This window comes from Gymnodraco acuticeps, unplaced genomic scaffold (genome assembly GCF_902827175.1).
Source record: "Gymnodraco acuticeps unplaced genomic scaffold, fGymAcu1.1, whole genome shotgun sequence".
In the NCBI taxonomy this organism is placed as follows: Eukaryota; Metazoa; Chordata; class Actinopteri; order Perciformes; family Bathydraconidae; genus Gymnodraco; species Gymnodraco acuticeps.
The window spans coordinates 444,083-460,857 of NW_022990238.1; the positions used below are offsets into that span (position 1 = coordinate 444,083).

The 16,775-nt window shown below is 41.6% G+C and overlaps 1 protein-coding gene across 1 annotated transcript; it reads right to left on the minus strand.

Moving 5' to 3' along the window:
* Nucleotides 1-247: 247 nt before the first annotated feature.
* On the minus strand, nucleotides 248-15,001 carry tecpr1b (tectonin beta-propeller repeat containing 1b). The gene is given in 27 exon segments (XM_034219828.1): nucleotides 248-1,262; nucleotides 1,675-1,794; nucleotides 2,052-2,158; nucleotides 2,248-2,340; nucleotides 2,492-2,627; nucleotides 3,046-3,220; nucleotides 3,296-3,352; nucleotides 3,435-3,514; nucleotides 3,600-3,696; nucleotides 3,787-3,883; nucleotides 4,373-4,500; nucleotides 5,207-5,364; nucleotides 7,136-7,285; nucleotides 7,770-7,925; nucleotides 8,017-8,129; nucleotides 8,615-9,228; nucleotides 9,324-9,451; nucleotides 10,282-10,383; nucleotides 10,476-10,576; nucleotides 11,047-11,221; nucleotides 11,590-11,712; nucleotides 12,160-12,282; nucleotides 12,736-12,762; nucleotides 12,764-12,919; nucleotides 13,008-13,240; nucleotides 14,390-14,489; nucleotides 14,688-15,001. Coding segments are annotated over 25 exon segments (3,582 nt in total). The 5' UTR covers nucleotides 13,233-13,240; nucleotides 14,390-14,489; nucleotides 14,688-15,001; the 3' UTR covers nucleotides 248-1,121.
* Nucleotides 15,002-16,775: the final 1,774 nt, after the last annotated feature.

Consider the following 16,775-nt stretch of genomic DNA (forward strand, 5'->3'; position numbering starts at 1 on the left):
AGAAAAGAAAAAAAGCCCCCGCCGAGGGGGGCTTTGGGGCTTAACAGGCTAATTAAGTATTGTTTGGTTAGTAGTGGTTAAAAGGAATACCATGTCCACCTCATGTCCTTGATTTAAACCTAGCTGGAGAATTTTGTTTAATTCTAAATCTGTTCTATAACTTTAATCCTCTCGATCCATTTATCAAAATAAGAACTGCAATCAACTTGTTTTCCAGACCGACTGCAATGACCCCCAAACATAAAGACATTTTTTAGATTTTTATTTCACATTTCAATGCCCTTGTAAGATGAATGTCGAGTCATGGTGATATTTAGACCTACTGTGGAAGTTCAACAGTCACCGTCATGTCATGTCATAGCAGGAGTATGTGTGGATATAATACTGACAGGAAGAACTGTACTTATTGCAGGAAGATAGAGATGTTTGGTAATGTAGAATGATTATTTATATATACCTCTGGAGTCGCTTGTAAGTATAGAACATTGTAGAAGTGGGAAGATCTCACATTTTGCCTTGTTGTAGCAATAAGGGCGAAACAATACACTCCATTGCAAACATAATAGACCAAAATATATGGACAATCAAAAATCAACAAAAGTGCAATAAATAAATAAAATAATAAATAAAATCACATGCAAATGTACGACCGGCAAAAACAAACAAACTTCTATAAACCGAGACAGTTTAGGCTACAGTGGGATTGTGTGTTTGAAGTTAGTTTAGTAACCGAACCCTAACCCTTTATCAAAGTCCCGCCCTCTCAGGTTATCACAGGATTTAGTATACAAGAATAAAAGCTATTGCTAGATCCCTAAACACCCAATGAACATAGCCTAAAGCACACACATGCGCTGCCTTTTACATTTTCATCCCACAATATTTCAAGATCCCTTTTCTGTTTTGTCTTCACCGCACACTGACATGATTCCTACCAAGGAAACGATCCAGGGAGTAACATTCATCCATTGATCAGGGGTCAAATCCAACCAAAGTAAACAGTCTAAACCCAGATTGTGCATCCCCTCGACATGAAGGGTAGGAATGGTCCAAGAAGAAGAATGTGGATCCAGGCACAGACAGGGCCGGGTAGGAGGAAGAGGAGGAAGAAGAGGAGGATGCTACACACCCACAGCACTCCCGTTGACTTGTGTCGGGGGCAGCGGGGGGAGCGGGCTGCGCGGGGGTCCCACAGCCGGAACATGAGGGGCACGAGGAGCCTCCACTGAGTTCCCCCTCACACTGATGTGCTCCCATCCTCCCTGGAAGACACAGAGGGAAATAAATGACTTGCCATTAACTTATGTGAGCACTAGAGGGCGCTAAGGAGGCCGCAATATACTGGAATATTTTAAAACCCTGTTCAATAAAAAAAAGTAAATTAATAAAATATTCTTTGGAAACTTTACTTGGTAACTTTGGATCACCTCATTATGAAAACAAAATTAATTTTGCCATTATTTTAGTTGTCAAGTAGTGAAAATGCTGTCATAATCCAAGTACTTTAATTAAGGTAACTTCACACAACTGCAGCAGCAGTTATGCAATTGCTAATTTGTGTATTTTTGGGGAGATTCCCCAGGACAAAAATAAAACGTAATTATCTTGCTTTGTTATTATTATTATCAATAAAATATGATATAGACAGTGTTTACTTCATGATGGTGGACTCACCCCTATACCAAAGTCCCAGGCCTGGCCCTTGGGCTGCATGGGACCGACCCCCAGCCTGTGGCAGACCGCTCCGGGGGGTTCAGAAGTGAAACCTGGAACTCCATCTGCAATGATCCACACCTGGAGAGAACCACAGCACTGAGCCAACACTAGCCAATCACGGTTTATATATCTATATATATAGTTTACCCCGGGATCTCACTGTCATATCTCCCACATGCTGATAAAACTCACTTCTGTTGGCAAACCAAGCATCCCCATCAATACTGCCCTAAAGCTTTCTGATGGATGATTTAGTGGCTTTGGTAAATCCAGTATACATACAGAGTACACATAGTAAAATCCACTGTATTTGACAGGAGGCTGTAGACACTGACCTGGTCCAGCGGCCCCACGGTAACCTTGCTGACGTTGTTGGAGATGAGCTCCCAGGCAGAGCCCTGGGGGTAGCTGGGGGTGAGGCCCTGTCTGATCCACAGGTTACCTATACATACATACATAGAGATTGGTTGACTGAAATGTAAGGCTCTTTGGTTTTAAGTAGGTATAAAAATTGTGTTTTCCACTACTCACTGTTTTCATCCACAGCAAAGACGGAGGTCCTCCCAACAGACAGCTGTCTGAGGGTCTGCCTGGGGGGGGACGGGATGTGGTACCAGCACTCTCCTGCAGAGGGGGGAGAGCACTTGATGTTTAATGTCTGTTGCATGTACTAAAAACTAGAACATTCACAGGCTTTTAATACTGGATATAGGAGAAGATGTTTTTTATGCATAAACAATTTCCCTCGGAGCATTTAGACTTTTTGTCAGCTGACCTGCAGGGTTTTGAGGGGACACGGAGCCTCTGTAGAACACAGCTCCGTCCTTAGCGATGGCCCACACCTGGTTGGCCCCGCCGATGGAGATGGACTTGAAGGGCTGATCTGTGCCGACATGAAGCCAGGAGCTGCCCTGTGAGACCAAACACACCGCAGTTAGAGGGGAGACTTGTGTTTAGCGATGTTTGCAGAGAAGAGATGAATCAAAATCGAAATCTGGTACATTGCCAAGTTAGTTTTCACATACAAGGAATCTACTCTGGTGTATTGGTGCTTAACATAAACATACGAGTAGAAAACGAGAAGAAAATCAGGAAACATAAACATAGAATGGAAGAAAATCATTGCAAAAAAGTAATCTCAAATATGTTCAACATGTCAGATTTGAAATAAAAAAAACCATGTTCTGTGCTGAAGAATGTGCAAATGGTGCAAATTTAAGGAAATGGACACACAAGGAATCCTGTTTTCATCATGATGTACTCACTTTAAACCTCTCTGGGTTAAGTCTGACTGTCAGTCAGAAATATTTTTTCCATCTCGTTTCTCACCTCAGGGTTTTGGGGTCTGACTCCCAGGCGACACAGCACATCCCCCTTATCGCTGAGGGCCCACAGAGGGACCTGCTCCATGCTGCTCTGCGCCAGGCACGGCATCAGAGAGATGTCACTCAGACGGATGGGCGGGACCTGCTGCCATGGACCTCTCAACGTGATCTTACACTTCCTGTATACAGAATATTATGGTTTTAAATGTCAGATTTACAAACATCCGAAATATGTGATATGAGAGTTTGATTACCTCGTCCATCTTCTGCGCCTCACAAAGTCTTTCATGGTTTTGTGGCCATGAAACGTCCTGTAAGAGGGAGAGCAGTCAGAAAAATAGCAACTTTATTCTCTTTTTTGTTTTTATATCCTGAGAAATAACAGTAACGTACACAGGGAAGTCTGCAGCGTACTGCCAGCCCTCTTTGTCTGTCCCTCCAGGAACGTTGTAATCCACAGTCCACTCTGACACCTGAGACACAGTTTTGATGGAGATCAGCTGGAGATTAAACAAGAAATTGAATTTGTGCACAGGAGGGATTTTCTATACCACCTACCCAGGACCACTGAGGGGTGGGAGGGTTTGTGTTTCCTTTGGTGCACTCATTCAGTCCGCTCTCATCACTCCACATCGCACGGTCTGTAGGAAGTCCTCTGGAGCCAAGAAGCAAGAAGTTAATGTTTAAGGAGCAGTCAAAGAGAGCAAAGACTTGACTCAAACTGCAGAAGATGAAATGTTCCTACTTGTCTGTATATCCAGTCATAGGGTTCCATCTTTGATTCTCATACACATGGACACTCCTGAAATCAGTCTGCTGGAGCATCTGAACCTCATCTCCTGCTGTCAACACAAACATAGACACTAATGTAATGCTAGCAGATAAATAGTTACACTAGTGTGGGCAAATAGATCTCTACAGCTACAGCAGATGCTTAAGCAATTGCACACAAAACTACAAGCTGTTAGAAAAAAGATTAATTAAATACAAATGGTAGTAAAGCAAATAAATCATTAGAAATGTGACAAAAAGATGGGTTAATTATCATTTTCATTAGAGATTATTGCACCAATTATGCATTACAGAACAAGCACTAGCATATCAATCAAATCTATCAAGTAAACAATGATTAAAATGGTCACAGATACATTTTGATCAACATATTGGTTAATCATTCAAACAGCAGCAATAAATACTTAACTGAGAAAAAGCCTCTAATAAAAAAAAATGTTTTAAGGGACCCGCCATCACTGGTTTGTACATATATATATTAAAAGGAGATGATAACTGAATAATTGCACAATTTGTGGGAATCATATGGGACAGTTTACCAGGGGCGGTCGGTTGCCCATAGCGACCACTGTAGACCCAGGCGGTGCCGTCCCACCCAACGCCCCACACCAGCCCCAGACTGTTAGACTCTACACAGCGCAGGTGACCCGGGACCTGGCGCCAGAACCTGCAGCAGCACACAGCGGAGCAGCCAGCATTAGCACCCAGCGTTAGCCACATTGTTGTTAGCACACAGTGCTGCCACTCACAGCATGACATAGATTTGACACATTAGCAGAACATTTAATATCCATTTTCATAATGCAGAGCAGTATGTTAGCATGTTAGCGACATTAACGGACATGCAGCAGAATTAAGACACGGTTCATACAGCTTTAAAAAAAAAAGAAGCTATATCAAAGCTCAGAGATCAGGAATATACAGACTCTTGAAGCCTTATCATCAAATATTAAATGCAACTGCGAAAAATTAAGTGTACAGAATCCCTTTATACCCATAGCAACCAATGTATATTTCCACATTGTTTATTTTACCAGCTGCTTATTATTTTATTTTTGATGCCAGGAGACATCAACAAATATGACGACAGTATTATTTCAATTCATATTTTAAAAAATTGGTGATTTTAAATGTTGTACTGGAGATAAATCAACAGATTTTGTTTTATATCAAGCAGATTTTTCAATCTCTACTCAACTTTAGGCATATTCTTAACCGTGAAAATATTTTGGTTCAAATCAAGCATTTTTCCAAACTTTCAAGACTAAGCGGTCAAGATCACGTAGACACAGAATAAGTGATGGAAACCAAGAGAAGAGAATGAACACTACAAAAGCAGGCAGACAGAGTTTAGTATTTAGTCTGAGTCTCACATGAGGTCACAGGCCAGTGTGTGCGCAGCAGCCTCCAGGGAGAAGGACGGCTCGTGGACCATGATGTCTCCCTTTGAGGTGGTGGACCACAGCGCCTGTCTGGAGGGGGGGCCGGCGATCCCTCGACCCTCACAGCAACAGTCAGACAACAGGCTCAACTGAAACCAGAGGACAGAGCCACAAACAGGGAAATGAGATCAGCAATGGGCTACACATCTTTATCCATCTAGACTGTTTTGTTGGGAGTTGCCAAATGTTGAAGATACTGGCAGCAGGGAAGCCTTCTCTCGTAATTGAAAAATATTTCACTTTGCCTGGGTGATCATCAGGGTTGGGAGGGTTACTTTGTAAATGTAATCAGTTACTGATTACTGAATACATGGCTCTGAAAGTAATCCGAATACAGTATTCAGATGACTTTTAGATTACTTTTGGATTACTTTGTTTTTCCATCACAGATGGGTATGTTTTGGTGAACAGGAGACACAAAAAGCAAAAGGAAACTGAACGTGTATTTACTGTTTTAATGGCTTATCAAGAGCACAACTGAAACATAACATCTGAAACGATGTAACAACATAATACACTTTTTGGGGATGCAGCTTGGGATGTGAGGAGTGCCAATGTTGGCAGGACATGAATTAAAATGTCGAACTCGGACTTCATTTTAAGGACATTTCGGCCAGGGGTGTGGAGCTATATTTGTTTAAGCACCGGATCGGCAAAACAGGAGAGTGTGTGCACCAGTCTGCCTTGATCTATGAATTCATGTCCGTGACACTCACAGTAGCCTATCTGCTGCCCGCAGCTGTTTTATAGAAGGAAAACCTCCTTCACTTCATGAAATCTCTGCAGCACCAGGAGGCAGCGGGAGGGTTAACTCAGCCTCTGAGAAGAGGAGTGTGCAGTGCCTTTCACGCACCGCCTTCACTGTGTTTACCTTCAGAGTCATTAGAAAGGCTAAAGAGCGACCGCAGGCTGATGTGTTTTAACCACACACACACACACACACACACACACACACACACACACACACACACACACACACACACACACACACACACACACACACACACACACACACACACACACACACCACACACACACACACACACACACACACACACACACACACACACACACACACACACACACACACACACACACACACACACACACACACACACACACACACACACACACACACACACACACACACACACGCGCAATTTAAACGCAGACTTTTGTTCCTCCATGTTTCGTTGTTATTGTTTCACTGAGCGAGCGGACCCACGATTTTTTTTCAAACGCTCCCTTTTTTGGTCCATCTGCGGCGGTAATGGGTTTTGTGCGCTGTGATGATTCGGCTGTACCTTTAGTAATGAATATTAAATGTTGTGAGGAAATCTTTCCACCAATAATTCCAATAAGTAATCCAAAATGTATTCACTTCATGGTTTACGAAAGTAACTGTAATCAGATTACTCGTTTTTCAAATGTAACGCGAGCTGAATACAGTTACTTGATTTTTGTATTCTGATTACGTAACGCCGTTACATGTATTCCGTTACAACCCAACTCTGGTGATCATAGCGGCAAACATTTTTTATTTTGAGAAACTCAACAGTAATTGGTTTTTCACGATTCAAGATAGTCGAGAAAAATCACGCTTCCTTCATGGTGGGTGTAGTTTGGTAAAAACCTAAATGTTCCGACATGAAAGAGACATTTCTGTCCAGTTTTTAAAAAGGTCTTATTTTGGCGCTTTGAGTACCACAGGCCGAGTGCCAAGTTCCTTTATATTTGAGAGCAAAGCAGACATCTCCACTACCAATATTTACGTCCCTTGGTATCTTACAGCAAAACAATCTAGATTGATAAATAGCATTACAGGTAAGAGAGAAAGTTTGTAATGTATGTGATTGTTACCCAGTCATTCATGTCCTTCTCAGTTTGTGCTGCCAGCACCAGAGGCCCCCTCTGTTTGGTCCTTTGGGTGGTGTACACAGCAAAGGCATGGTGGCAGTCCCTGAGCACTGGAACCAGCGCCGTCACTTCATTTATACACACATGCAGGTACTGTAACACAGATACAAGAACATTTGTATAAAAAGAAGCTGTGAAGGGAGCATTTAAGGGACTATTACTTGAAGAATGCGTGAAGAATTTGTTATGGTGTGAATGCATGTGTTTGTGAATAAATCAGGTTACGACTTCATTAAGCAGAATTACTGCAAGTGTGTGACAAACAGGTGTAACTATACTGTTTTGCAGTTGTCAAACGCAGTCCTCCATTATTTCACTTCATCAAGACTGTTCTTAATTCTTTGTAGCAGACTCATTCATAAAAAACCCAATGGACATAATTCACCCTTGTCTGTGGTTAAACACCAGCAATCACACTTAAACAGTAACAGTTGGACAGTGTCAGTCAAAGATAGAGGTTGTTTGTCTCTATTTCCTAACAACTTCTACACCTTGAACAATTCAAGTTGACACAGGATATTTAAAGATATAAGTGGTCATTTTGGGGAGGAAATGTTTCTTTAACAGCAGAACCAACCTTCTTCTCGTCATACTGTGTGTAGTAGACAAAGAAGATGCTGTCCTTCCTGCCGTCAGACTTGGTGGACTGCTCCAGAGCAACACTCACATCCACCCAGCGCTGAGGCTTCCAGTCCCTCATCCAGCGCAGCGCACCTTTACGCACCCACACCGACTGGCAAAGGAAACAGGAGGATGTAAGGCAAGGTGTGATAAACCAAGACAACGAGGGGTTTAAGAGAAGTTTAAGACACAAGCGGTCTTACGTGGCTTCTCTCCAGCGGCTTCCTGCTGATCTCCTCTCGGTGTTCCTGCTGCTGCTGCTCGCTCCAGGCCGCTGACTGAACTGGAGTCAGTGACAGAGAGCTGGTGAGTGGACCTGACAGAACGACGATTCACACATTTAAACAGACAGACAGACAACCATAGAGATGACACATACTGTACACTACAGTATATCTCTTTACATGCACAAATGTTTAAAACACAACACAAAGACACACATACATACAAACACAGATATACAGACATGAACTGATATTAAATGTGATCAAATTTGGAACATAAGTAAAGTTCCTATGAGGTGTTTAAATTATTTTGAGTACTATTTTTTGCAATCTTAAAAAAGGTATTTTTGGAAAAAATGGAAATTGGTAAAAAATATATAGTGCAAATGTTGTTTACTGAGCCCCAAGGATCTATTTAAATGTTTTTTTTCTTTTTCTTTTATTTATCTGAATTTACTTAAAAACTTATTTTTTACCTTGAAAGGTTGTTTTTATGGTCTTAAAATGTAAATAATGTTGTTTTTCACAGTTAATTCTGGAACAATATATCATCAAACAAAAGTAGTTGTCCTTATACCTGTGGGACTGAGCCAGCTGATCTGAGAACTGGCGTCCACATCGCAGCCCCCCCCAGAGATCCAGGTCCACACGGGCGCGTCCGCTTCTCCAACCCCCTGAGGGGTCTCCAGGGTCCCCAGGGCATAGGTGGCAGCAGCACTGCCATCCCCCAACGAGGGTCCTGCCGCCTGCGCACATCGAGCTGCTCCGGCCCCCTCCAGATCCACATTCATCCAGGGGACGTCAGGCCTCACGGTCCCCGGGGTCAGGGCTATCAGGGCTGGGGACGGCTCCTCCACCTCCTCTTGCGGTGCCTCTGTGATGGACTGCTGTGGGGTGGAGGTTTTGTCTCTGTCTGACACCAGGCTGTTAATGAAGCTGTCACTTGCAGGGATGAATGTTTTGGGGGCATCCTGTAGGGAGGCTGAGGGGGTGTCATCTGATTTCAGGGGGGGCGTAGGTGTGTCAGCTCTTCCTAAAGGGACAACAGAGGAGGCTGCTGCTTCCAGGACGGCAGCGTCTTTGCTGCTATTTGGTGGTTCGGCTGGACCCAACTCTGAGTCTGAGTCAGTGCAGCTCAGAACCGAGGCCCGAGAGGCATCAGTCAGCTGACCCCCAAACTCACACTCCTTCCTATTTAACACATATGGACAGAGAAGGAAAAAATAGGGGATGTAATCAGGTCAGTTTCACTTCTAGATTGAAGAAGATTTTTCTTCAATACAGACCTGGGTGGGATAAACTCTTTGTTGTTTCCCCATTGGCCCGAAACAGGAATCCAGCCGCTCCCACTTGGCTCAGTCAGCGTCACACCCATCCTGAAATACAGCCCGCGGTCCTCACCTACAGCCCACACCTGACAGACAGAAAGAAGAGAAAACAATGTAGAACAGCAAAGATGAAAGGCAACAGGCATATACTGTATACCCACGTACCTCAAAAGGGAAAAATGTGGCAAATACAACAGAATGATGTTTTATTCACTCCATCAGTGGCACTATCAGGACACAGGCAGCTGTTACTTATAAGGCCATATACTGTAACACTGGCGCCTGCCTCCTAACACCAGCCATATCCATAATCGCAGCCCTGAAATATGGGATAGGATGGTGACGGCTTGGCCTGCTTCTAATTAGGGAGTTTCCATATGTCACGCCAGTAAGAATATAGTCTTGGGATATATAAGGCTGGGCCTGAGGTGCTACTGCTGGGACATTGGCTTGGAGCGTCTGACAGTACTCGTGTTACAGGGTAACGGGCTAGGACTACAGGCCCGAGGTAGGAGTGTTTGGGGAAGGAGAGGAGGGGTGAGAAACAGAAGGGGAGGAGGGGTGAGAATAGGGTTTGCAGTGCTAGCTATGTCCTCAGCAGTGAGACACAGAACGAAAGCTCTCCTGCACCAACCCCAGCCCTGATCTGTCCTGAAACCAGATCCAAAGTTGAGCTGAAAGTGAATCGTAAGGTCTGAAGGAATAACTGAAACGCTAAAGCTTCATGATTTTCGTAATAGAAGAACAAGAAGAACAAGAACAAGAAGAACAAAAACAAAGAACAAGAACAAGCTTTTAATGGCAAAATGTATAAGAGGGGAATGCTGTTTTGACGGTCTCTTGGAGTTTCAGTTTGTTTTATGACTCTAAATTCAGATTGTAATTTCATAAATACTTATTATATGAAGTCTTTTACCTGGTCATTGAGTCCCACATCTACCACCATCATCTCCCCTCCGATGCTGATCCAGCCGGAGCCACAGGGGTTGTGAGAGTTCACGCCACGCCTGAACCACACCTTGCACACGTAAACACACAGATATGTGTTACTTAACACCACATAAACAACAGCTATTAAGAGTGTTACATATAGGAGGAGTACGGATTCACCTTATAGTCTTTAGTGACCACCCAGACCACGCTCACTCCAACAGACACATGCAGCGCTTCCATCTCCTTCGTTGGGGATTCAACTTCCACCCACGATGTGCCTGAGAGGAAAAAGATTGATGTTCACTGACTCAGCACGAAGGCAATCTTATCTAAGCAAGCTGTTTTATTTAAGTCTTTGTCCTCTAAAGCAAAAGTTCTAATTAATAGCATATTTTTTCAAATTACTTTAAAACTTAAACCACCATATTTGACTTGAGAAATGTAAAATAAGTAAATGAGTGATATTCTTTGTAGGGAAGTTTACTGTAGGTCTGGCCTATGTTCTTTAGTTCCCACATGACAACATAATGGAACATCTTAAGAGACTTAAACAAGTTTACAATAATTTCACACCTTTTCTTCCACTTCCTAGATTTGTTTATGTACAGTAAATATTTAAAAATATAAATCATATACTGAAGAAATTGGATGTGGTGTTGAAATTGACAATTTATATGATAATCCAAAGAAATGTGGGCAAAGATGACAGAAGAATGGGTTGGCTAAGTTGACTACAGTCAATACGGACCAGTCGGGCAGTCCAGGCTGAGGCCAGTACGGACCAGCAGGTTCCCGTCCCACAGAACGACCCACAGCAGGTCCCCGGGGCCCGCCGATAACTGAGCCACCTCCTTGGGCATTTCTATCTCCTCCCAGCTGGAGCCCTCCGGCACCCGAGGGTGGATGCCCTCCCTGAACCACACCTGCAGGGGAAAGTAAAGTTAAATAGCTCAATAACTTTATGTTTGAAGAGGTACATTATATGAAGTCATGCTGCCCTCTTGTGGCCAAAAAGACAAGTGAAATGCACTAACATCACCCTGCTGCTGTATTGTGTGACTGAGATACATGTGTGCATTATTTGATCTCATATAAGTCTGTATGAATAAAGTTTTCAATGGTAGTACAAAGACACAAAATATACACTACTGTGAAAAACAGCAGAGTGTAAATAATGCCAGTCCCCTTACTGTATTTAAAATAACGGAGAGGCACCTCATGCCAAACTACTATAAAACATCCAAACTATTCCTTTTATATGAAAAAGAAAATGTGGAGTCACATGACTGACCTCTCCTTGTTGGGAAACACCCCAGAGGTAGGGATACCTTCCAGACTGGTCGCTTAACTCCCAGCCACCACAGCTGATGTCACAGAGCGGCAGGGGGGGCTTCCTGGGGTTGTCCAGGGGGATCTGCAGAAACATGGTGGCTTTGTTTGAAATATTCAGTCGTACATGCACTCAACCTTTTTAACACAGATAGTTCACAAAATCTAACTACGCATGTGAAACTGTCACGAGAATCCTAGCAAAAATAATTGTACTTTGTAATATTACTGAGATAACTATCAAAATATGCTTAAAACTCTTGAAATGGTACCAAAACATACTGGAATCCCTACATACATTTAGTTGAGAAACTATTTGTATGGCATGTCACAGATAGGTCAAATTTATTTTCTAGAGAACATCCATAGTGAAAGAAAATTCTTATTAAGTACATTTCTTAAATCAACATTACAGTCACTCGTGACAGTTTTCATGATTATTGTATTAATGTAAATTCGCCATGATTAACTAATTGTGTTTTTTATCACATAATTCCTGAGTCTTACAGATATAAACTAAGAGCGTCCAAACCTTGGCCCAGGAGCCCTGTGCTGTGTATCTCCTGTAGCGGATCCACCGCCTCCGACGAACACAAGAGTTCCACTTCTTGTCCGGAGAGAAGTTAGCCGGGAAATCGACTGCATACTCCCAACCCTGAAGAGAAACACACACAGAAGGATAAGACATTTTATATTTAATTCAATCAAATTATAAAGATGATTTTGTTAAGCTTTTATCCTTTCTAAATTAAATTATTTAAATAAACCTTTTTTTACCATACAAAATGTTGGAACATCAAATTACACAAACAAATAGAGATGCAAGTATAATCAAAATTCATACATTCGTATATAGTTAAGTAATATTGTGGTTACACGAAATAAGCTCATATAAAGCAGGTGAAATGTAGGTAAAGGAAACACCACATCTATAAACAAACAAGATGTCAATATAAGAGTTGATGTCTTGTAAGGACTTTTGAACAGATAAAAGTGCAAAACATTTAAAATAAACACAAAAAAAAGTGTCAAAAAAGATAGCAAGACAGAAAGAAGCAAAGAATAATGAAAGTCTGTTTGTGTGTTTACAGTATGTGCATTTTCTTACCCCGGTCTGGCTGGGCTCCCCCCCCGCAGCTCTGGTCCACGTACCAGTCCCCCTCCCACTCCCAGCTGCGTGACGGCAGTTGGAAGCTGTGCAGAGGCTGAGGGTTCATCCCGGTCACGTCGCTCCACGGCCAGCGGTCTGTGGGCAGCAGCGTGTCAGTGAAGTTATCCACAGGGTTCCACCTCTGAAACACAAGGAGAGAAACAGCACTTCAGTAATAACACTATACAGCGTCTACAATGTAAGTGTGTCAACAAACAGCTTGACCTCACCTGGTTTTCATAGGTCTCCTCCCGGTAGCGGATGGAGGTCTCACTGGGCATCATGTTGAGATAAACGTGGTGGTCGCAGCCGATGCCCCAGCAGCGGCCCTTCCCCGCGGTGACGCGCTTCAGCTCCAGCAGCATGTCGTCTGCTCGCTCCCAGCGCTGGCCAGCTGTGGAGAGGCTGTACACCCGGCCGTACACATCCACGGCCCACAGCATGGTGATGGGCATGATGGCCCCTGAGGGAGACAGCAGAACATCACACATCGTTCACAGCTGCATTTATCTATTTTATGACCGCACTTCAGTCCTATGATATCCTGAAGGGACACAACCTTTTACATTTAGATTCATCCTTGAATAGTTATACTCCCGCTACGGTAGATTGCAACGTATTAAGAAATACATACATAGACTTTTAGATCACTTTTATATTTGACAGAATTTGTAAATAAAATGCATTATATGGCGCTTTTATCCAAAGCCCTGTTGCCTCAGGTTCACCCATTCACACTCACATATTGGTGCTGGCAAACTATCAAGAGCAATTTGTTGTTCAGTGTCTTGCCCAAGGACATTTCGACATGTGGACATTTGGAGCTTGAGATCAATCCGACAACCTTGCGTCGATACGTGGGCAATCTGCTCTTCCCCCTGAGCCACAGTCACAGAATTTAATTAAACTTTACTCTGAAAAAGTACCATAAAAACAACATGCCTCTAGGGTTGCCCTCTCCTAATTGATTTGATTACAAATTGTGGTATTTCACATCAAGACTTCATCAGGGAGTCAAGAAAATCCCTGAAACCTGTAGGAGTGGGTTTTGTAGTTGTAATAACAGTCTGCCATGACAATAAAGGCTTTTTAAATGTTTGCAAAGATAGTGTTTTCTTGGTATTTTTTACTACATTTGTCCTTATCCAAAGAGCCCATCAAACAATTATAACTGGGTCCAGGAAGCACTTTTATTGAATTTTTACATCAGTTTGGAAATATCTTTATATTTTCTATTGAGCACTAAAACCTGACAGTGGGCTTTTAATCTGAAAATTCAACAGGAAGCCTCTTGTTATTCTTCCTACCTTGACGCTTGCTTTATCGACTGACACTAATCCGCTTCAGTATTGACAGTCACTATTCCTCGATTATCCATACAATCACACAGGCCTTTATTTGGTTTATTAAAATGCAATGTGCATTTACATATTAAAACCTAAATCAGCTTAATTATAAATTAAACTACACGGAAATACATGGGCTGCAAAGAAAAAGGTACATTTAGCACATTACAAGACTTCAGATTCGTAGAATAAACTTGATGTAGCTTTTAGTCTGCAGTGGACCGTTACACACATAGACAAACACACACACAGCAGCATAACGTTACCTGTATATTGGTATCCGATCCGCGGTTGTCAAGGGAATATCAACACACGCGACATGACATCAGGTGCAACAGCCGATACCTGCCATCTCCGAGGCCCATGCTAGGACACATCCAAAACCCTTGTGTTAAATAAACACAGAGAAATAAAGCATGCAATGCATCGTAATAACACAGATAGTCAATATGGAGTCATATGCCGCAAAGTCGGCTATAATCTGTTTACAGAGTCTCCAGGTTAAAGACAGCAGGCAGCTAACACACACACACACACACTTTCATACAAATATCAATTACTTACATATACAACTCCATCATGAGCAACAGCTTTGCAGAAGCAAAGTAAAGTGGTCCATGCACATTTCGGCTGGGGCATTTAATTCACATTCTGGACCAGAGGAATGCTCCGTGCAACTCCCGAGCCCACAACAGGAAATGGCGGAAGTGCTTCTCTGATTGGTTGAGACTCCGCAGAGGGGTGAATCTCTAACTCCTATTGGTGGAACACGAGGCTCTATTTTTCCGACGGTCGCTGCTGATTGATTTACATATTTCAATAATTTATTCAGCGCCAGATGAATTATTGAAGCCCAAGGTTGGGTTTACTTGTTAGCTACAGTTAGGAATATTTCATAGCAACCACCAGCACTATAAAGAAAATGTTGCTGAGAAACTTTTATTTAATGACAGCTTTCTTAAATAACAATGATGTTTGGCATGTAAGCACATTTACTACAGTGTACATAAGTACAATTAATATGTACTTTTACTTTATTTCACTTGAGTTAACCATGTTTTGCAACTTTATACTTCTACTCCACTACAGCTCAAAGGCAACTTTTGTACTTTTTACTCCACTACATTTGTCTGACAACTATTGTTACTCTGCGCAGATCACTTTTTTCAGGCCTTTCCTGTCCAGTAAAAATGTTTTTCCAAATGGGATGATGTAACTTTTCTGATGACCAGAAGGATGCAGTTTTCATTTAGATGCTGAGAAAATTTTCCTACTTCTTAAGATCAATAATATATTAAAAAACTACCATATCAGCTGGAAAATGCATCATCACAAAGCTGAAAACAGGAATGTTTTTTTTAGTTCATGGAGATTTGACTTTTAAAAGAAAAATGGTTTTAACTGGACAGCGATGCAACTAAAATGATGATGGTTTCACAAAAACATTTGAGTAGAACTATCTAACAGTATATAAAGGATTTAACAGATAGCACAACCTAACACATAAAATACAACATCACATTAATGCAGCAGTTATATTTATGCACCAACATCATTCAAAATGTGAAAACACTGATGTTTAGTAAAGTTAAAGCCATACACTATTACCTAAAAGTAATGCACTGCATTTGATGAGTGATAATCATAAGAGTCTTTGGATGAAAATAAAACTGGCTGACCGATTGGACAAGCGTGCCATTTCCTAATTTACAATGGTGCAACAAGTATTCAGATAATTTACTCAAACAAGAACCATTACAACAATATAAGTACAATAACAAGTAAAAGTGCTGCATTCAATTGTTATCAATACTTTTTATACTGGTGTGACAGTGAGTGATTTGAGGATTACGTTGTTTATAAAAGTTAGTGAAGAGAACAAACTGACCTGGGGTCATGAGGTCAACCCCTTGTGGAAGTCCCCTTCAGTGTTTATGTTTCGTTTTAGTGTTTTATAGCGGGTACCTGTGTTTTTACGACATGCATCTGTTTAAAAGTGCCTCTGCTGTAATTCTTTAAAGCTGTTGAAAGCTGTTAAATATGTTACTCCCTAGTGCTCAATTGTTAGAAGGAGCCATGCTTGCAAGAATTAAAGATCTTCAAGAGGATTATTACGAACATTGTGTTTTTGCATTTATTGCCTCACTACAAGTCTCTAAGCAGCAACTGATTTTAAGTTTCAACGACAAACTGATTGAAAGTCATATACATCCTGAATGACGCCCAAGAAGACACCACTGGTTGAACATTTGACAATGCATTTTTACCAGTAATTTATAAGTGTATCTAAAAATATCTGAAATATATCTATAGCGGTCAAATACACGTAGAGTACTAAAAGTACATAATTTCCCCTGTTTAAAATGTTTTGGAGTATAAGTATGAACAATCATAAAGTGTAAAGTAAAGTAAGTAGCCTACCTAAAGAGTTTAACCTTACCACAGCGTAACATACTATAACATGATAGGCTATAAACCATAGCTATAAACACATTGTTAATAAAGTCACATTAAATCGAGCCCCTGTGGGAAACATGATAATTAGAGAGAAAAAATGAATTAAATAATGAGTATATATTTTTGTTTTAACATCCAATTATGATAGTTAAAATTAGATTAAAATATTGAAATATGTGGTCCCTTCATACATTT